At 35.0% G+C, this 21,872-nt stretch overlaps 3 protein-coding genes and 1 long non-coding RNA gene across 4 annotated transcripts; 2 read left to right on the top strand and 2 right to left on the bottom strand.

Annotated features, from left to right (window-relative positions):
* Positions 1-3,700: 3,700 nt before the first annotated feature.
* Positions 3,701-7,263, bottom strand: LOC144564273 (uncharacterized). The gene is made up of 5 exons (XM_078313858.1): positions 7,217-7,263; positions 5,782-6,637; positions 5,270-5,699; positions 4,050-5,181; positions 3,701-3,821 (listed from the first exon to the last, which is right to left on the bottom strand). The coding sequence occupies exons 1-5, from the start codon at positions 7,240-7,242 to the stop codon at positions 3,803-3,805; spliced, it is 2,463 nt and encodes an 820-aa protein (XP_078169984.1). The 5' UTR covers positions 7,243-7,263; the 3' UTR covers positions 3,701-3,802.
* A 2,379-nt stretch (positions 7,264-9,642) lies between these two features.
* LOC144564115 (protein JINGUBANG-like) lies at positions 9,643-12,005 on the top strand. The gene has a single exon (XM_078313636.1). The coding sequence runs from the start codon at positions 10,071-10,073 to the stop codon at positions 11,454-11,456; it is 1,386 nt and encodes a 461-aa protein (XP_078169762.1). The 5' UTR covers positions 9,643-10,070; the 3' UTR covers positions 11,457-12,005.
* A 24-nt stretch (positions 12,006-12,029) lies between these two features.
* Positions 12,030-12,475, top strand: LOC144564117 (uncharacterized). The gene is made up of 2 exons (XR_013514558.1): positions 12,030-12,084; positions 12,198-12,475. It is a non-coding gene; the product is annotated as an uncharacterized LOC144564117 (long non-coding RNA).
* On the bottom strand, positions 12,217-15,817 carry LOC144564116 (Gap junction beta-4 protein). The gene is made up of 5 exons (XM_078313637.1): positions 15,419-15,817; positions 14,665-14,978; positions 13,354-13,594; positions 12,936-13,053; positions 12,217-12,830 (listed from the first exon to the last, which is right to left on the bottom strand). The coding sequence occupies exons 1-5, from the start codon at positions 15,677-15,679 to the stop codon at positions 12,739-12,741; spliced, it is 1,026 nt and encodes a 341-aa protein (XP_078169763.1). The 5' UTR covers positions 15,680-15,817; the 3' UTR covers positions 12,217-12,738.
* Between the last annotated feature and the right edge of the window lie 6,055 nt (positions 15,818-21,872).

Here is a 21,872-nt window from a genome sequence, read left to right as displayed (position 1 = left end):
TTGAATTGTACTATAAAATATGGTCTAGTAACTGTGTTACTGTGTCATATCATGTTCCCTTTAAAGAGATTAGTTGCATGTTTTGTTATCAGTTGCAGCTTATAGTGTGAAGAATACTTCTTAGTTCTTACAATTTGTTGGTTACATTTTATTATTACTTATCTGGCGCCTATGTGTGAAGACAAGTAAAATTTGTTGAAGAAGAAACCAATTCCAGAATTATGGGTGAATATTTTTGTAGAGTTGTTAGGCCTAAATAGGCCACAAACAAAAAATAGGCCCACAAGTTCTTGGGCCATAGTTTTCCAAATTCAGCCTGTAAAATAAGCATAGGCCGTATATATCAATGATTTATATTTAATTAATTATGTGAGATCTAGGGTTTCTGAATGTGGCATGGCAAAAGCGAGCGGCGCAGTTCCAAAGCTTTATATTTCTTCTCCCAGGCCCCAGCTATTCATAAACCACCCAAGGCGTCTTCTCATTTTTGTAGTAATATTTGGTTGGCGTTTTCACCTGAGGATTCTTTTCATGTGTAATTGTTCTTTGGTTCCGATTTTTGTAGTTTTAGCTTTTATTATACCATTTTATTTCCGACGTCTTGGAGCTTCCTGTCGGAAATTAATGGAATTTTTTCATTGAAATTGTGTTTTATGTTTCTGCGTGGGTTTTTGAGCAACGAATGGAATGATGAAATTTAAAATGTCATATGTAGCATCAGATAATTGATGCGATGCACATTGCATTTCCACACGAGATTTCTGACCGTCAAGCAACGAATTTTTGTTGTGTGCCGATTGAATTTCCTTAATGGATATTTTAGTAGAAAGAACCAGATTTTGTCTGAATTTTTTTTTTATTAAGGTTTAATATTGGTTAGTCCATTTACTAAAAGAAGCTTAGTTATCTGTTAAATCTGATCAAACTTGTGATGTTATTAGATTTCTTATGCTATCTCTCTGTGGCCCCATATGGGAATGAGGATTGCATTTGATCTAACTAGCACCGTTTGAAGTAGTGCATTAGATTTACATTTATATATGTTTAATAATTTTTTTTAAAAACGGGAACTTCTTGCCTTTTTAGGTAGTGCCTTGATAGAGGGGAAGAGTTATAGAAAAAAATGAGGATTATAAAATCGAGAATTTTTTCTATTGTTCCTTGTCTCTACCGAGGCCTTTTTTTCTATGACTCCCCTCTGCCTCAGTGGAGAATTTTTTCGCAACTTTAAAAAAAAAGGGGGCACTTCTTGCCTTTGCCTTTTTAGGAAAATGAGGATTAGAAAATGGAGATTTGATCTAATGTCAGTTTGTTCATGGCTCATTTACTAAAGAATGCGTTGTTAGTGTATGCTACTGACCTTTGGTTATTAGATTCAAATGTCTTCATTTTATTCATCGTCATGTTTGATTGTGGAGTAAGGGGTGGATTAAACTCCTTGCTCCACACCTAATTCACCAAACAAGGAATAAAATTAAGGGGAAATTAGATCCATGCCACCCCAAAACTTCTAATTTAGAAAAATGCCACCCTAAAGTTTTAATTTTGCTAAATGCCACTCTAAATCTCACTTATTAAGATTCATGCCACCATTACTAAATTATTATACATTTGTAATAAATAAAAAACAGAAAATGTTGTATTTTGAGTGGTATTTTCGTATATTCCACAAATACCCTCACCCTTTCACTTAATGGGTCTGATCCGATCCAAAATTTGATAGGTTAAACAGTACCAAACCCTCACCCATTGTTTTTCCGCATCCTCTCTCCGTCTCCTCTCTTCCCAGGCGAAAAGAAAGAAGTTCTGTCGAGCTGTCGCCGCCACCCCAGTTTGTCGTCCGCCTCTCCTCCCCAACCATGTTCTCCCAGTCACTGTCGTCCGCCTCTCCTCCCAGTCGCAGCCACCCAAGCGATTCCTCCTTGCCGAGTATGAGGTGCCCGGATTGCGGGAAGCAATTATTAAGGCTCGTGAGCGGTACAGACGACAATCCAGGAAGAGTGTTCTACAAATGCTTGGCTAATAAAACGGTACCGTGTTCTAATTTCAATCTGAATTGTATTTCGAATTTTGGGTTGAAATTGGGAACTAATCTCTACACACCAAAATCAATTATTAGTTAAGAATAATCAATTTGTTATGAATAATCAGACCTCAATTCTGACCTAGCTTCAATTTTGACCTCACTTCAATTTACATGTTTAGAGCAGGGGCTGTTTAGTCAGAAAATCAACTTAATTTGATAGAGTATGTACATTGCATGATTCAATATTACTGGTAGATGGCATAGTTTAGTTTCCAACATAATCTCTATGCTTATGCATCAGCACCAGTTGCATTTTTAAATTACTGTACTTACAAAAGGATAGTGTTGTTCAACAACATGCTTATGCTTTTCCATCAATACCGATTTTTTTTTTTAATCAGAAAATATGGTAGAGCTGTCGCAACATAATCAAGCCTATGGTGCTAGCCAGTAACCGAATTAGGCTTATGTTCAAGCTCAAAATCTTTTTTTTGATATCCAGGTAGCTATGTTCAAACTCTTAAGAGGTGTCTCTAAATTGTTTTGTTTGTGAATCCAGCATGTATCTTACCTACTGATTCATTCAGTGAACGCACCCTTGGATTGAGATAGTCCATTATAGTTGTGTGGTTAGAGATTCCCTTGACTTAAAAAAGGCATGGCATTATAGTTGCATGGTATTATAGTTGCTCAATCAATAAAGAATGAAGAAATTCGAATTGCTTTTTATTTCTAATAATTTTTTTATTTTATTTTTTTTAAATTACAGCGGATGCCAAAATGCAAGTTCTACATGTGGGAGAATGAGTACGAGGCATTTCTTAGTGAACTAGGAGTTGTGACATTACGTAGGGGTTCAGAGGCATTTCATATGGGAGGAATACGAGGCATAAATGAAACTCGATTGGACGACATGCGAGAAATCAACAATCAAACTCCCCAGCTTGTTGCATTAGCGAATCAGATTAAGTTACTGGTTGCTATGATTTTTATGATTTTAGTTGTGATGATTGGTATATTTATTGCAATAATATGCAAGTAATAGTAGTACTAGTTGTGATGATACATTCAAGGAACATGGCTGAGAAATAGTAATAGTTGCTTGTTTTTTTTTGTAAATTTCTGAATGAATCCTTGTTGTCTGATTATGCTATTTTGAATGACTCCTCATTATAGGTGTAAATTTTTGAATGAATCCTTGTTTTTTTGGTATATTTTGAATGAATCCTGGAATATGAGGAACTATTTTGAATGACCTCCTTTTTCCTTGATCAGTTGAGAGATGTAGTGAAAGGGTAGATGATTTGGAATTTGGGGTTACTTTCTTTGAAGAAAATGCCTAATGAGCTGTTAGTAACAAAATCAATTTTGGTCAATTTTCATAGCAGTAGTTTGATTGGTCAATATATACTTTATTCGTGTTATAAAAGTGTAAACTTCTACAGAATGGCTTTGGTGGAGCTTTTCTTCCTTTTCATGCTTTGGTGTGAGATATACTTCCAATTGCAGCAATTAAGTAGGTCCAGAAAAAGATAGTATATGAAGAGAGGTAAGGAGAATAACTAAATAAAAATAAGAACAGGGACATCTGTTTCGAACAAGATGTTAAAACAAAAAGGATTGCAATTAAAACCAAGTAATATTGCATAAGGATTACAATTAAAACTAGTCTTTAAAGCAAGATGGAACCCAAAAATTCCAAAAAAAATGCTTCTTGATTACTAAGTTGCTCTTCTTGATTCCAAAAAAAATTCCAAATCCTTCACTTCTTGATTACTAAGTTGCTCTTCTTTTCCTGCCATACAAAGTTGCAAACAAAAAAATACTCAAGTCTAAATCTAATTTATGAATATATATACTAAAAAAATGTTGACAGAATCAGAAATTGCAAAGGTGTCCACAAACCAAGCTACTGTTTTGGTACCTCTTATTGGTACGTGGTTTTAAGTAGACTTTAAGCTACTGTTTTGGTACCTCTTATTATATGTGATGCTTTAAAACATAAATACAAAGTTTTTAATACCTCTTATTGGTAAGTGGTGTCGGACCTCCCTGATCCCCGAGAACTGGCTCTTTGCATGTCCTTGCTTGATGGCCAAACTGTTGGCATCTCTTGCATTTTTGTCTTTTCGATCCCGGCTCTAGACAACCATGGATTCTCTGCTTTCTAGGCCTACCGGGTGGTCTCTTCATTATAGGTGGACTCACTTTGAATCCAGGATCAAAATTGACCCATTGCGATTTGTCAGTCATAGGTGTAATCACTCCCTCGTATGCCACTCGGAATCGATTAAGTGAGTAATACTCATGCACATAATCCTCCAAACGGGCTCCTCTTCGTGAACAAATGAATGCAACAGCATGAATACATGGTAGTCCACTTAGTTGCCACTCTCTACATGTACACTCTTGTTTGTCCAACTCAACCGCATGCCTCCAAGCATTGCCGTCCGAGTCCATTCCACTCACCTCTGCACAATTATCACCACCTCTACTAAGACTTACTTTCCCAATGTTTCTACTCTTTGCATTCAATTGTTGCATTACACACGGAAGAATCACACCTCTAAGTTTACTCCCTACTATCCTCCTTTTGTCAAAAGTCACCATAATCTGTTGCCTAATTCCATCAACGAGATCAACGACATGCAAATCCTTCAAGTCCTTAATCCAACTATTGAAGCTCTCTGATATGTTATTATTCACATAATCACATTTTGAAAGCTTCGAGAATTTATTTCTACACCAATGTTGTTTGTGATTCTTCTCAAGATATTTGATAGCCTGGGGTGATGCTTCGTTAATCTTACTCAAATGGAACTGACACTTTTCCCTTGTGTACGCCTTCGCTGCCGGCCACATGTTATTAGCAAATACCTCACCATGGAACTTCTTTTTGAAATTCTCCATCAAATGGCGCATACATTCCCTGTGTTCAGCATCGGGAAATTCACTTGCAATAGCACCTGCTAGTCCCTTGCATGCATCTGATGAGATCGCCAAACCCGGCGGAGTTCCTATTGCCTTCCTCAACTGCTCCATAAACCACTTCCAATTTTCATTTGTTTCTAAATCAAAAACTCCATACGCAACTGGATACAACCAATTGTGCCCGTCAATTCCTGCAGCCGCTGCCAATTGACCCTTATACTTGCCTATTTAAAAATAAGAAGTATACATAATTAATTGTTAGAACACTACACAAAATATAAACATAAGAGATAAGATAATAATAATACTGACCCGTCAAATGGGTCGAATCAACCCCCAAATATGGTCTACAACCATGTATAAATCCATCTATGCATGGTTTCAGTGCCACAAAAATCTTGCTGAAATACACCTTATCACCAACCCTTGCGCAATCTATCTCAACGATGCTACCAGGACATCTCCTCTCCAATTCTGCCTTAAAGTTGTACACTAATTGGAAGCTTTCCTCCCATTTCCCGTGGATCTGATCAAGAGCAGCTCTCCTTCCCTCCCAAGCTTTGTTATAAGTCACTTTCACATGAAACTCGTCTTCCAACTTGCTCTTCACTTCTTTTGCTCCGGCCGAAGGATTCTTTCTTAACCAATCTCCCACCCTTTCCGATACCCAAGAACTAGAAGCCATTTTGCCGTCAACTAGGGTAGTAGATGGACACGTATGGTCATGTGGCAACACCTTTACCTGCAATTACAAAAATTCTATCAGTATATATTGTATTACAAAAATTCTATCAGTATATAAACTTAAAGTCGTGCATGCATACCATGAAGGTTTTATTATCTTGGAGTCTAGAAGCACGAATTCGCCAAGGACAATCGGGATGTTTGCATTTTCCTATGAATCTTTTCTTGTCCGACTTCACAATACTAACTTCAAACTCATTTTTTATGGCAAAGTGCCTTAATGCCCTCCTGAATGCATCAACATCGGGAAATAACGCATTAATCTCTATATTAGGATTTTCAGGGTTAAATGCAACGGTAGCTTCACCCTCCACTACATCTTCTACAGTTGGCTCCTCGGCCACATTATCCTCCAAATTAGTTTCTGGATCAATTTGTACCTCTTGGATGGCATACATAGCACTTTCATGAACAAAGCCATCCTCACCATAGGAACCATACATATTCTCATCATCAAACCCGACATATTCATCACGATCAGCAACTTCATCGGGTTGCTCAAAAATATTACATCCCTGAGTGCTCCCAACTTGGCTACCAAGTGCAACACTTGGTGATGGTTGAGACGGAGTGCATGGGTTAGTGGCATTTGTCCCACTACACTTTGAACTTCCATCAGAATCACACACTACTACAAGAAGTGTGATTTTCCTTTCCTTTTTGTACATCTCAAACATATGTGGGATTTGAGACTCGATTAAAACTCCTACATCCTTATTCTCCTTTTTGTCAAACAACCAAATCTTAGGTGTTTGACAACTCCCCCAAGTTATCTCCTCGGCTAAATCACTAAGCAATTCACACAAAGAAAACCTATCAGAATCCACCACCCTATTTAATATTTTTCCCTTTACATATTCCTTTGTACTAATATTTTGCTTGTTCCAATATGCTTCAATCTTCACTTCTATTCTAAAAGCAGTTTCCGGGTCAAACCTATACAAAATTGTAGAATTAATATTAGATTACCAAATATTACAATAGCTCATCATCAATCTTTATTGTTTAACAATTCTTACAAATTTTTTGGTACAATTCTAACAAATAACTATAACACTAATTAATTCTGATTACAACACTAACCAATCCAAACAATTAAAACACTAAACCTATTTCATGCACAAACAGTGAACATTGAATATTTCCAAAAAAAAAAAAACAGTGACATTTGAATGTGTACCAGTTATGATAAATTTTTGAATAAAGTATGAATGTGTACTAATTTACCCCAAGGGATCAATAAATTATAAAAGAGCCCAATATTCATTACAAATATTCCTATCAGAATTCTAATAGATGGTGTGTACCAGTCCGAACTGATCTATTTTTATGGAATTCTTCAAAGAAAGTAACCCAAAAAAAAACAGTGAGATCTCGCCAACACTCTTTCCCTCTCTGACGAATCTAATAGATGGTGTGTACCAGTCCGATCTCATCTATTTATTTGGAATTCTTAAAATGGAGACGGTTCAACTAAAAAAAACAGTGAGATCGCCAAACAAAATTAATGCTTACCCACTAGGTACCCAAGACAGATCCATGTTCACAGAAGAGGAAGGGCGGAGAGGAGAGGAGGCGAGGTTCAGAGAAAAGGAATCCTCGTTGCCACGGAGAGGAAAAACGGAGGAATTGCGTTAGAAGAGAAAAGGGTCTGACTCGTGAAAGATTAGAAGAGAAAAATCAATTTTGAAGAAGGGTATTTCGGTCATTTAATTTTTACTGTAAATTATTAAGTTAAAATTATACATGAGTATGGTATTTGTGGCAATTTTATAAATTAATGTGATTTGGAGTGGCATTTAGCAAAATTAAAACTTTAGGGTGGCATTTTTCTAAATTAGAAGTTTTGGGGTGGCATGGATCTAATTCCCCCTAAAATTAATGGAGTAAGTGAGTAAGATTTGAATTAATCCGGTTTAGCTTACTCCATCTAGAGAGGTGATTTAATTTACTTCATCAAACATGATTGGCGTATTTCATCTTAACTTGGAGTAAGCAATTTACTCCGGATTAAAGTTACTTCACAACCAAACATGACGTCTTTAGGTTCTTTTTTTTAATAATAATTTTTTTAAAATTTGTATGCTAAAATAAAGGAAAATTGTTAGATTTGATTTACATTATTTTTTCTACATGTACATATAATAAAAATATCATTTTGGAGATTTATTGATATTAGTGTATTTTTAAAAGTTCTTCATACTAATCAAACTAAAGTTAAAATGTTATGATCTTTTATGTGTGAATAGAAAAAATGATATGGATTATATCTAACATTTTATTTTAAAATTTGAGTTGTACATTTCAAGTTATTAAAATTAAATGTTGATGCATATTAGAGGAGAAAAAAAATTAAAGATATTGTAACATTTCTCTAACTCTACATAAATGCACTACTTTTTCTTAATCTAAGCTTGAAACAATTTCAATTAGGAGTTTGAAAGAATTGATATAACAACAGCAAACATCTCCGGTTCATATATATAGGTTCATCCAAAATACAAAAGTGCCCTTCTCTCTAATTAAACACTATCATCATCCATAGTAACATGATTCGGGTTTTATTTGCGAATAAAACGTTTTTCAGAGGTTACCGAACCGAATAGCGTATAAAACGGTTGACCGAACTTTTACCGATTTATTCGCGTACAAAACGCGAATAAAATGTTTTTTACGAATTATTCGCGTTTTGTTCTAATAGTTCGTCGCTCAGTGTTTCGCTCCGTAATCCGTGCACTGTTGATCAAATTTGCAATTTCACGCGACCACCCAACCACGTGGGTGAAGCTGATTCGCTGTGGTACATTTTTTATGATTTCTTTTGAGAGAGAACACAACTTTTGAAATTGAAAGGACGAAGTGGACCCCACCCACGTGACTTCGTCTAAAATCAATAAAAACAACGGGTTGAATGTGAAAGAGCTCTGCGTAGGTTTTTTTTTTTTTTGCCGCCAAAAAAATGTTGAAAATTACAAAAATTAAAATACATATACAACAGCACTTTGCACTAATAAAAAAATTAAAATAAACGAAACAATCTTTTTTTTTTTTTACAACTTTAGTATTTTAGTATATTAATTGATGTGTACAAAAACGAATTATTCCCGAATTATACCCGAATTATACCGATTTGGTGTTTACAAAAACGAATTATTTCCGAATTATTTCCGAATTATACCCGAATCACGAATTTTTGACTCTGCTGAATCTTTCCCGAACTATTAAGTTGTCACTATGTCATCATCTAGTGAGATGAAAGTTTTAATTTATTTGGAATATTCTTGTATGGTCAGTCTCTACCGACTACCGGAGCCGACACAGAGGGAATATTCGACTATGTTAACAACTTCAGACTTCCCAATTGTAGTTCTAATCACAAAACTTGTAGAATGATAAAATGAACTTTTGTAAACAAAAAAAATTACATTTAACACATGCTTACTGGTAGTGGTAGTCTTGCTTAATCACTCTTACAGCATGCCTTTCTCTTACATATACAATTTTTTCTCGATTTAAACTAGACACACCACTCACTTAATTTTAGGGGTTAGATAGATTTTATATATTTTGTGAGCAAAACATGATTATCACATAATTTTTAGCACCCCAACATGCAAAATGTCCTTTTTAATAATGTTTAATGCTATTTGTTCAAAGGCACAACCCTACAAGAAATTTTTTTTTTTCAAAAAACCTAACACAAATGGATCTTGGAGAAAAAAAAAATGATTCATCGCAACAAAGATCGATCTCTGGGACACAATTTCTAACTCACCAAAGTAGCGAACTGCAAATTGCATCTCATGCGGTTCAATGGGCGTGAAATTATTTTCCTTTTTTAAGTTTTTTTCGAAAAAACTTTTTTTTTTTTTTTTTTTTTTTTTAAGCAAAAGTTGAAGATCAAGTCACTTACCTATTTAATATTTACAAAGTATTTTCACATTTGAGTTTCAAACTTGCGATCTTGAAAAAGCTAATTGTTATCAACTAAAATTATGCATCTTCAACGACAAATTATCTCAATAAATGAATTAGATATATATGACAATTTGGTAAAATGTTTATGAATGAATTTATCATTTCATGGTGTAAACCGAAATGGAGGTTTTCATGTGAAGATTAATATTGTTGATGTAAGTCAAATAAAGAGGTTTTCTTCTAATTTAAAAATTGTAAGCAGGATATCTGACAATGGCCAATATCCTCCCAAACGTACATAAAATATAAGTAATATTCCAATTCGTCCATTCTTTGCAATTTGCTGAAAATAGGTAAGAACTGATGTAATACCATGGACCAAAGAATAACGAAGAAAATAGCGCGCATAGCTTTTGTATTTTTGGAAAAGTAAATCTTAAATTGAGAATGGATGAAATACAAGTACAACTTCCATACTTCAATGAAAAGAAATGCAAGCTTTTTCCAAGAAAATATGAGATCTTCATTAAGGAAGAAAATTGCGCCTGTATTTGTTTGCAACGAAGGAGATGCATCATCCTCCCCTACCAACTTGTCGGTGAACAACTCGAGCCCCTTGCATTACTTACCTTGCATATTCTGGTACTGCACGAAACCAAAACCGAATCAACAATATGATAATCAACCAGACACTGGTTTCATGGCTTACGATGCGTATCATCCATCCCCTGGGACAAGTTTTGACCTCGGAGGTGTTGGTGTGTTCCCATGTAACATTAATTTGATAAGCTCATATGAACGATGGTACGGGCAAGTTCGCTCCATGGTTGCTGGCCCAGGCGGGCTTCTCTACACCGGATCCGATAGCATGAACATACGGGTCTGGATTCAAGGGAAACCATATGCGGGTTTCAATTCCTATGATGGGCCAAACTACGCGCTTTTGTTAGACCCTCAAGGTCATCTTTTCGCTGCCAACTATGATGGCACAGTTAGGATTTGGGTGAGAAGAGCCATAGAGCCTCCTTTGTATAGGCACATCGGAACTTTTCCCTCATTGAAAGATCGCATGAAGGAAGCATTATGGCGTAAAAAAATAAGAGTGATGCAAAAATTTGAGTGTTTGTATTGGCACACTTTTCCGGCAACTTGTATCACTTTTAGCGAAGACATGAGGTTTCTCTACTCTGGTTCTACGGACCACACAATGAAGATCTGGCGCCTTAAAGACTGGAAGCTAATTGAATGTAAAATGGAACATACACGGATTGTGAATGCCGTTGTGGCGGGATGTGACCATCTGGTGTTCTCTGGCTCAGAGGACGGTTCAATAATCATGTGGCTGAGAAAAGAAGAAGCGAATGGAAAAGATATAACACACTTCCGTGTACAATTTTTGTTTTCTGGTGCAAGTTCGGTAAATGCACTCTTGTTGAAATCTAATGGAACTGGTACCGGTGAGTTGTATGCGGGTTTTTCAAACGGTAAAGTCGTGTCTTGGCAAGAAACTAATAATTGGGCTGCAGCTGAGGTCTTGTCTTACCACTGTCAGGGGGTCACTTGTCTTGCCAGCTCACCTGGACCATTGGTGTTCTCAGGTTCACTAGATGGCAAAATTTGTGCTTGGAGGAGGGAACCAGACAATGGGCTCCACACACTCGTGATGGTGCTGAGCGAGCACGAAGGCCCGATAAACTGCATTGCGGCGCATGAGGACTGGGTAGAGAATGACGACGGGCCCTGTCGGTGCATTCTGTATAGCGGCAGTCAAGATCAGACGCTCAAGACTTGGCGCATTGCTGATGCTGCTTTGGATAATGCACAATGTGGCCGTTAAGAATATTACTTTGAGGAGTTTTGATTGGACCACTGATTTTTATTTTTTGTAATTAAATTTTCTGGTGCATTTCTAGTACATAGTTGAGATTGGAAACAAGTAAAATGGGTTTTGGGTAATTGGGTTAAAATTCTGAGATTGAAATTGACAATTTCCTTTTCTGAACTTTCTCATCCCTCACTATGGTTTGCATTTGAACTGATAAGATCTGTTTGGAGCCAGCAATGTTTCTTAGTTTCTGCTGATATTTGCTAATAAAAGTGGAATGTTCCTGCTCATTGTAAATACCAGGTGTTGAATATTTAGTTTTTTTTTTTCTGGATAATTGATGAACTTTTAGATTCGTTACCTAAATCTAATTAGAGGGCATAAAGAATAGGTTTTCTGCAAAAGCAATGCTGACAATGTGATCATGGGTAAGTTCTTTTTCCTGGTAACAATAAAGATGGAGTGACGTATCTTCACCAACATAATACAAAGATCAGAACTGTTGCTGCCTGTTTCTCTTGATCACGATTGTACATACCCAAAAAACACCCTTTCAATATTTCCGAGGTTTGATTGCACAAAAAAAAAATTTCCGATACGCATTAAAGAATGAATTTCAACAAACCCTACATAATTTCTGGTTCACGCATAACAAAAAAAATGCCCCTTTTTCACTATTTACGGACAACATGATAACAGCCCGCTGGCACAGATAAACATATATGAGATCATGCTTAAACACATTAACTCGAGATACATGCACACAAAAAAAAAAAAAAAAAAACTTGATTCAATCTCGACACAATGAATCTAGGAGTCAGAAAGAACTAATTCATCATAACAACCATCAGAACATAATATCTAGGCTCACCCAAACTACAAAAAATACCCTTCTCACTAATTAAAGAGCAAACAATAACTGCAGCTCTTAGCTGCAAAAAACTTAGCTTCTCTTACTTTTATTCTGCATTACTGACCCCAAATCATTCAATAGGGTAATAATTGAAGGCAAAAAAACAGTAAAGGGCATATAACAAACCCAAAACTCTCATGTTACCTTAAGAAAAACACACACAATGCTGTGTGCTGAATCAGGTAGATCTGCTTCCAAGTTAGAGTCAAATCTCTCTCTCATCTCTCTAAACTTCTCGCCGGGGAAAAATGGGGGAAAAGTACACTACTGCTACAAACTCTCTTCTCTCTACCATAGAGCCGGCCAAACACGAATAAAACAAAAATAATAAACACTGCTAATTGAATTAATTGAATTTGGGGATTGGAGGTTTGGAGGTGTTCAGAGTACAATTGCTGCCTTGTCATGGGATACATTTGGTATAACACTTGTCATAAGTGGCTCATAGTGATCAGCCCCTGAGCCACACCAGCCTACAATCAAAATAACAACTGATTTTAAGTCATAAGAATTCATACAAGAAATTGATTGAGAATGCTATTTTTAGGCCCTGAAAAGAGATTAGACATTGTACATACCTGTGCCTTTCATAAACAAAAAGATTGGGGCCCCACAAATAGGGCCTCTCGGGTTGTGTGGAAGGAAGAACACACAGTTATCTTCATCCACCATTGCATCAGACCCATGAGCTTGCACCTGGACCCACATACAGTCACATTAATAAAAAGTAAACATTTACAACTCTCATCTTTGTTTAAATAGCTGTAGCATACTTTACTTTTCATAATAAATGCAACAAGAAGACATGCATTATATGGCTGGCATACTATAAAAACTCTCCCCCATGTACTATTATTCCTGTTTGGTTAGAATAAACAGGAATAACATCAATTTCACAGCTGTCATCTCAATTCTGTTCCCAACCAGTAAATATAAGATAGGCCATACAATCAGACCCAGTAAATATAAGCAGGAACGAGAGAAAATATCACATACCACATAGACCTCACGCTTGAACTCAGTTGCAAGGCACTCTAATGCAATATCATCTCCAAAAGCCGCAGCATGACCATCCCTATTCTCATCTATGCTCAACAAACCCTCTTCAGTGTATTGCAAGGTGATGATGTCATGCTCATCTTCGTTAGAGCCTGATATTGACATGTACTTGGCCCAACCTGACCCGTCATTGACTGCTGTGCACCTCTCCTTGTAAATTGTCTCAGCTGCAATCTCCCTGAAAATTAATTTTCAAGGAACATATATTATAATGCCATAATAGTATCAGAATTAAACTCCAATGACTAATTTTGTGGTTAAGAATAGATAAATGACTAGGTCAAACTTATAGGCCAAGCCTGGTAAAAGTAGGCCCACAAAATGCAATTAGTCTGTGCTCACCTAACAAACCTACATTTGTCATGCTTGGCATCTCCAACTAAATACTTATTTAATTCATACTATTTGCAGATCTTCAATTTTTTTTTTGAAATTGTGTTACTTTTGATAGTCTAATGGGAATATTCGGGTGATCTGGTCAAATATGCCAGGGGTAAGGATGGGTGCATGTGGAACAGCTTAGATTGCCTTTCAGAAATGAAAAGAAACAAATAAAGTGTTGTAGTATTCATGGACAGAGGACCAATACAGAGGTTAGGATTAAAAAAATTAAAAGAAAACAACACTTTCTTTAGAAAGCCTCCATGGACAGTTGTTAGGATTAAAAAGATCTAAAAACAGACATGCAGTAGAAGGGAACTCTCCAGAACTCAGAAATAAATTTTGCTTAGAGGCCCAATACAGAGGACCTTGAAAACCAATAGAGGGACTTCCCGTACCCCTCACCACGCACCAAGAAAACATAACTAACTGTAAGCAAATAATACAAATGGAATAAATAAACAAAATATGATAAATAAATTTTACACGTCTCCAGAAACAGGAAAAATTAAAAACAAGAACTCTTGAGCACAAATTTGAAACCTAAGTCCCAAATTGTGCCTATGACACGAACAAAGACCAAATCTACAAATTTGTTGGATCTAAAAATAGAGTTCCATCAATTTGTAAAATACTTGCCAAAAAACTAAAAACAACACTAGAAATATCCTGCAAATCCCAAACACTGCCTCGTCCTAAATTAATTGACAAAAAAATTGCAACAGGAATTCCATTAAATCAGGATCTTATATATAACCGTAAGAAACTAAAGGTTTAAAAAGCAACCTCCACAAAGATCCTTGAATTACTGTAAGATTGTAAAAACTCAATTTTCCACAAAAAGAAAAAAAATAGAAAAGAGATTACCTTTGGATCCCCAATTCCATAAGTTCATTGATGGCACTATCCATCCCCACTCGGTCCACTTTTTGTGCGAGGAGCTTGACCTCCTGGACCACGTGCACACCCCAACCAGCCTTGATGTCGGGCGAATACATGTTCCTTATGGCCAAGTCGATCCCCTCCTTGTTCTCTTCCTTTTCATATTCCTCCTCGAACCGCCGCACCGTGCACCGTCTCAGTTCTCTGGCACTCATTTTTATGCCCATTGACCGTCTTGCGGCAGTGAATAGGCAGTTGCCATCTGATTCTACCTGTCCACCATGCTCCAGTCGAAATATCTAGAAAGACGAAAGTTGAGCAGATGGTAAACAAAAAAAAAATGATATATAAAGGCTAAATAAAATCATGATTGATTTTAGATCTATCCTGTTGTGAAAATTCTTTCATTGGGTTAACTAGAAATACCGAATACGAAGCTATTAGCCCCAGATCCGAAGAGAAATTGTAGCCTAGAAACAGACATAAATAAATCCGTTTTAGGATGTCATAATAGTAAAATTGCAGTATATGAGTACTGAAAATAATTTGTTCATATTCTCAGAAGAGGGGAAAATAGATATACGAAAATGGAATTAATATTCGAATATAGTAATATTTCCAGCTAAATTTGTCCAAGAACCAAAATTTTCTATCTCGCTTAATCAAGAAAGTTCGAACACAAAACTAAAACTATTCAGATCCAAAATTGACACGAAACAATATATTCCTATTCTCATACCTGATAAATCACCTCTCTATCATTGTCGGAATCCGAGCTGGAAACTGGATCTGTATCGGGGACCTTCCAAGCAACACCTCGATCCGAGATTCGCTCAAGTTTACGCCTTTGCTGGTCCTCCAGTCCAGCCACCTCCCCCCATCCGTACCCCATAGAAGGGGGCGGAGGCGGGAGCGCCCAATGGAGAGGCGACCCAGCCGGAGGAGTAGCCGGGGCCAGTGTTTCGACGGAGGCGGCATTCGAGTCGCATAGCTTCCCCATGGCTAGGGTTTGCAGAGAGAGACCTGGATTTTTGTTTTCTTTTTCTCTGAATTTCCTCTCTCTCTCTCTTTTTTTTCTTTTTTTCTCAAGTGGTGTGAGAACAGAGAGAGAATGGCAAGGGTACAGGAGCCGTTATGGGAAGCAGGACCACGTGGTAAAATATTAGTGGTTTGTGTAGTTACCCGTTGTAATTCATCGAAATTTGGATGAATTTGATGTACTTCTAATTTATAGACCTGTTGCAAAGAGTGACATATTTGCGGTTTACCGTTAACCTGAGACTCCAGACTCAAAGAGTCCGAGACTGGTAACGGTAAAGGAAATAAGTCACATTTATTTTGTGAACCAGGTCTAAGTATGGTTGTTGCAGAGAAGTTGCTCATAAATTTTGGTGGAATGTCATGTTAGGTGGGCTTTTCACCAATCAGCCCCTGCATTAATTGGAAAACACGAACAAAATTTAATCACTCAGTGTCGATTTACGTCAATTCCCCATTTATTATTTTTATTCTCCTTCTTGCTAGCTGGGATGCGACATGCGAAAGCCGAATGACTGAGACTTCCAAATTCTCAAGTACAGGTGGAATGGAAAGATTTAAAGAGCTCTTCATACCTCATTACCTCTATTTCAATCAATATGATGTTATCTTTGCTGTCGTACCGCTATTTTGCATTACATCATCTTCATTTGGATCAGACAAAAATTCATCAAACTAAAAAAAAATTTGGACGTACAGAATAAATATTAGCAAGACTTTTCCAGGATGGTTCTTTGAATTGTTGCTATTTAATTTTTGTTTGTGCAAGCGTAAAGAAGTAGATGTATGTGCAGAGGCAGATCTTAGTGTATTGAAAATGTGGCTAAGTCACCCTTATAATTTTAAAATTTTAGTTATATATATTGAAATTTAATTAAATTTTATTTTTTCAAAATATTGTATATAATTCAGCTCCCTCAATAATAATCAAATATTTACTTGTAGTCTAGTGATTAGAGCTTTGTCTTGTAGATGAAAGATCTTGGGTTCAAATCTCACTCACCACATTATGCATTTTAATTTTTAATCTTATCTATCAAAGTTTTCTAGTTCCGCCTCTGTGTGTGTGTTTATTTGCTGCACTTGAATGATAAATTAGAATATATAATTTAACGAGATGTAAGTAAGTATATATAATGAGCTGAAAATTTGTGAATGAAATACAATAAGCGTGCATCAATATTATTCATTATTGCAATTCTATCAATTTTTTTTTTTTTTGGTAAATGAGTTGTCGTAATCTCTTGGGAAAAAAAAAATAGTACTATGTGTTTGAAGTAAAAACAAAACAAAAGATTCAATCATCACTACAGATAAGCCGCGTTTAGTTATTAAACTTCTATTGATTTCTATGATTTGTGATTACAAAGTTCACATGTAAATTTACAATATTCTTTTTCTTATTTGATTTCATGTTAATTATGCTTATGATTAATTGTTTTTACGTCATCAAAGTTAGCTAAAAGATATGCAATCAATGATAAAGAATTGTGAAGTAGCATTTTCTTATGCAATCAGTGACAAATTCTATTGATTTTTAATCTTTAGAAAGACAGATGGATGCAATAAGAAATGACCTTTTTACTGCACAACAAAGAGTTTCATATTATTATATTGAAAAATAATAAAAATAGTACATACCACAGGTTAATTCAATTGCCATTGAAATATTCTAAATAGTTCATCAATTAACAAAGGTATGTAAATAATGAGGAGGGTTCAAACGCTTTCATTTTGTGTGCCTTCACCATGTCTCCATTTTCAAAAACTTTAAAAACTCAAAATTTAAGATTTAAAAGTCAAAATAAAACCGTTAGACATGATCTACATCATTTTATCTATTCACATGTAAAAAATTATGAAATTTTAATTTTGTTTTGGTTGTCATCAAGAGCTTGTAAAAACGTACTAATGTGGGTAATTTCTAGACGTTGATTTTTCAACTTATTGATTCATATAAAAACAAAATTGAAATGTGATAATTTTTTATGAGCATATAGAGTAAATAACATAGATCACATCCAACAGTTTTATTTTGACTCTTAAGTTTTAAATTTTGAAAAATAGAGGCACGATACAAACACAAAAAATGAAGGCATTTGAGCCCTCCTCTTAAATAATTTTATATTAAAATAAACCTTAGTTGCTCTGATGTCACAAATCCCATGTTTGTTTATAAGAATCTTTAATATTTCCCAATCTGTCTTTGTTAATTTGTCTTCCTCCAATACAATGACATCACATATAGATGCTTAGAATGAATTTTCAAAAGCTTATCATACTTCTACACATATTAAATATAGGCAAAGGCTTCTATGGACATAAGGACCTATTTGTAAAATGAACATATTTTTATTTTCAAAGTTCAAACAGTCGATCCGAACCGTTCATCTTGTTCTCCGTATTAATACGTGCTTGGAGACCAAATTTTACATTTTTCTGAATTTGTTTACTATTTATTAAGATGGGTACAAAATTCAATGGTCTGAATTTGATATTTTTTGTACCCATCTTAATAAATAGTAAAAAAATTCAGAAAAATGTAAAATTTGGTCTCCAAGCATATATTAATATGGAGAACAAGATGAACGGTTTGGATCGACTGTTTGAACTTTGAAAATAAAAATATGTTCATTTTACAAATAGGTCCTTATGTCCATAGAAGCATCACTCATATAGCTACCAACGCGGACAAAGTCAAAATTAATAATTGTTAACATTAAATTGCAAAAAATATTAATTATCTTGACTAAAGTTGAAAACTACGATACACTAGCTCCTCTTAGGTGAATTTCAATGTTCAATGAGTCAGATAAACAACAATTTACTAAGTTTTGTATTTGTATGTTGACCGCTTCAATTTTTGCAGCACAGTAATTTCATGAATTTTAGAGAATAAAATTTATATTTCAAAATAAAAATCAATATCAGTATTCAAGAATTACAATGGAAAATCCGACATTCCTTATTTCATATTTTTTTGGGTTCCAATTCTTAACCGAATTTTTTTTAGTCAGCACCCAATAATTTGAAATTAAACAAACATCACCCAAACTTCAAATTTCAGTTTATACCACCCACACACCCTCAGTCCGTGCACCAATTTATCTATTTTTTTGTTTTATTTTTTTGGTGTGAGCCCTCAAGAAGCGCACCAATTTTTTTTTTTTTAGTTATGTTCTGAATTGTTTGAAATTTTTAGACTATTTTTTTGTTTGTTTTGCGTATAATTTGTAGTATAAAACTTAATTGAATTGGGCGTATAATTTGTAGAATTTTGCGAACCAACTTACTTGGTACAAAAAACTGCCTAGATTGTGCATATAATTTGATGTAGTAATTTTTAGTTCAAAATTAGTACAAAATTTTATTTGTTAAACAAGTGCATTTTATTTTCTACAATTTTACCGTCAAATTTTATGTGTATATATAATTCTAACGGGCATTTTTTTTAATACCCTTAAAAGAAAAAGAAAATTTTAAAAATACCCTCTAATTTTTTTTTTATAAATGCCTCGACCGCCTAGCCCACGGGCGGCCCAAAACCAAAACACAAGCGGACCGCCTGGCCCACGAGCGGGTCTATAACACCCCAGTAATTTTATTAAATTTTTCTAAATTTATTTTGGACCTTTTTGTAATATTGGATATTTTAAAGGTTTAAATATAAAGATAAAAAAAAAAAAGTGGCATTCTTTCCACGTGGCCTCCATGCATTCATCTCCTTAATTAACACCCTTTATTCCTTTAATTTGTTCTCATCTTCATCCGTGAAGAAAGAAAAAAAAGAAGAGAGAAAACAGAGAGAATGAAAACGAAAAAAAAAAAGAGAGAAAAAGGAAAAGAAAAATTGAAAGGAGAAGAGAAAAATAAATAAAAGAAATATTTTGATATCGATTATATATATTCAATTATATATCCGATTGGAATTCTGATTGTACGTCGCGATAATCGTTGAATTCGAATTGGAGTTTCTGAATTGACCGCTATAAGGTAATCATAGTTCTATATAATCTGTGTTTTCAATTTGTTTGGTTTAAATTGGATATTGAATTGGGTAATCGGATTATGATAGTATATTTAACTAGAATATGGGGTCTAGATACTGAAATTGTTTTTAATGGACTGGAATACTGGGAATCGCCTGTTTCAGGGATTCCAACAGGAATGAAACTGTTGTTATTGAAAATCTAGACCCAATTGATATTATCGGTTAAATATGCATACATAATTTGATTATGTCAGAAGGACTAAATTGAAAAATGGTTGTTTATAGTTTCGATTTAAGGTTGAATTAAATGAAATTGAATTGTATGCCTGATCTTAGGTAGAGCACAAATATTTTTAGCATAGTCTCTTGGAATTTTGAATTGAGAAAAATAGTAGATAATTGAAGTAATAGTCTTGGTCTTCGTACTTAGTTTAGAAAATTAGACTTTATATAAAGGTAAATTATGTTGCTTAATCTAAATTAGGCCATATCTGAAAAATAAAGGAAAATAAATTTGACCGTACTGTTCGATTGGGACAGAGGTGAACTGTTGATATGAAATTGAATTTAAATAACTAATGAGCATTTAAAATGGGTTGGGATGGTTTATAAAATATCTAATTACATTTATAAGAATTTAATTGATATTACAGGTGATCGCTTACAAAGGTAGGCTACAAAGTCTCAGGTACAACAAGCTATACCAGTTTAAACCTTGAATCTACTCTCGTCTAGGGTTGCAAGTGCACAACCCTATCCGTATAGTATATTAAGGTATCGATCCTCAGGGACGGTTTAATTCAATTCTAAATTCCTACAAATCCGAGTTAGGTACTAGAAGTGTGAAGAGTTGGGTTTGGTTTGTCTATATTTCCTAATTTCAAGTAGCAATTCGATTAATAGTGAATGAAAAACAATTAAAGGTTTTAGTTTTGAACAATGATAAAAGGGGCGCTCCTAGGGTTTCAGGTTTCATCTCAAACTTTGCCTCCTCTGGACCTATCATTCGACTCGCATCATCTCTAATGCGACCCATTTGATGCGACTCGCATCATCTCTGATGCGGGTCGCATGGCCCTCGAGCAGAGCTGACATGTGTTTGTATCTAAGTTGATTTCTTGTGCGAGGCTTCGACCTGTGGCTCTCACCTACTGGTATCTAACCTAAATTGATTGTCTGGTTTGCTAGAAGTATCCACAACCTTTCAATTATGGAAAATTCACCTCTCGGCTACTATTGATCATAAATCTACTTCAAATACTAAATCTCAATTGCAAGAAACATCAAGGTCAAATTACTAGAAGAGATGCTATAGACATCTAACAGTAGACAATCAAGAATCAATCAAGCAATCAAAATCAAGCAATCAATGAATACTCAAACAAAGAATCACACAAGTTCAAACTTAGATCAAAACAACATGCAACTCAAATACAAAGTTTAAAGACTACATCCTAACCCTAGGAACTAAAGATCTACTCAAGCATGGTGAAAGAAAGCATAAAAGAGAGAGAGAATAGGCAGATCATGATGAAGCTCGAAGATCCAAGGTGGATTGTGTTAGTTTGTAATAATCTAGAAGTCAATAATACGATAATTTATCATAAAGCTTTGTTCATGAATTGGATGATTAATATCATTTTGTTGCCTTGAGTATTATTGAATTTATGGATCATTTCGAGTTCATGACTGAAATTGTGAAACTCCATAATATAGATGATATATACTCTTAATCTTAAAAGGTCACTAACCAAGGTAATTAGCAGGAACACTAATTACCGCTATAAGGTTAGTATGTGGATTAAAAGATGGTTAAGTTTTACAAACCATTTGACACGAGATGTCATTTTAATCACATAGATACATGTTCTAGGAACATGGTATTTGACAGACCCCGAATGAGACATTAAATAGAATTGTGTTCGTGTCATTAATGTTTCTCATTCAGTGTCACGTTCTAAAGTATGAGGTATTTATCGTTCCCACTAAGAAATATATATGTGTGAGTGTTATCTAACACTGTCCGTAAAAAGCAGTCATAACGGTAGCATTTCGATATATATAGCTTAGCTGAGGAAGTGATAGTCTGCCAAGAATACTACTTGTCCCTCGTATCTCTATACGAGTTATAGCATCACTGGGCCCCTTGATAGAGTAAGATTAT

This window comes from Carex rostrata, chromosome 13 (genome assembly GCF_964058835.1).
Source record: "Carex rostrata chromosome 13, lpCarRost1.2, whole genome shotgun sequence".
Classification (NCBI taxonomy): Eukaryota; Viridiplantae; Streptophyta; class Magnoliopsida; order Poales; family Cyperaceae; genus Carex; species Carex rostrata.
This window is presented reverse-complemented; position numbering and strand designations above follow the sequence as displayed.

Excerpts from the sequence above, each read along its gene's own strand:
- LOC144564273 (XM_078313858.1), bottom strand. The coding sequence starts at position 7,242 with ATGGATCTGTCTTGGGTACCTAGTGG. Across the intron at positions 6,638-7,216 it reads CTGTCTTGGGTACCTAGTGG|GTTTGACCCGGAAACTGCTT; the intron begins GTAAGCATTAAT and ends AATTTTGTATAG. Across the intron at positions 5,182-5,269 it reads TGATTCGACCCATTTGACGG|GCAAGTATAAGGGTCAATTG; the intron begins GTCAGTATTATT and ends ATTTTTAAATAG.
- LOC144564115 (XM_078313636.1), top strand. The coding sequence starts at position 10,071 with ATGAAATACAAGTACAACTTCCATACTTCAATGAAAAGAAATGCAAGC.
- LOC144564116 (XM_078313637.1), bottom strand. The coding sequence starts at position 15,679 with ATGGGGAAGCTATGCGACTCGAATGCCGCCTCCGTCGAAACACTGGCC. Across the intron at positions 13,595-14,664 it reads ATGGAATTGGGGATCCAAAG|GGAGATTGCAGCTGAGACAA; the intron begins GTAATCTCTTTT and ends ATTAATTTTCAG. Across the intron at positions 12,831-12,935 it reads TTTGTTTATGAAAGGCACAG|GCTGGTGTGGCTCAGGGGCT; the intron begins GTATGTACAATG and ends TTTTGATTGTAG.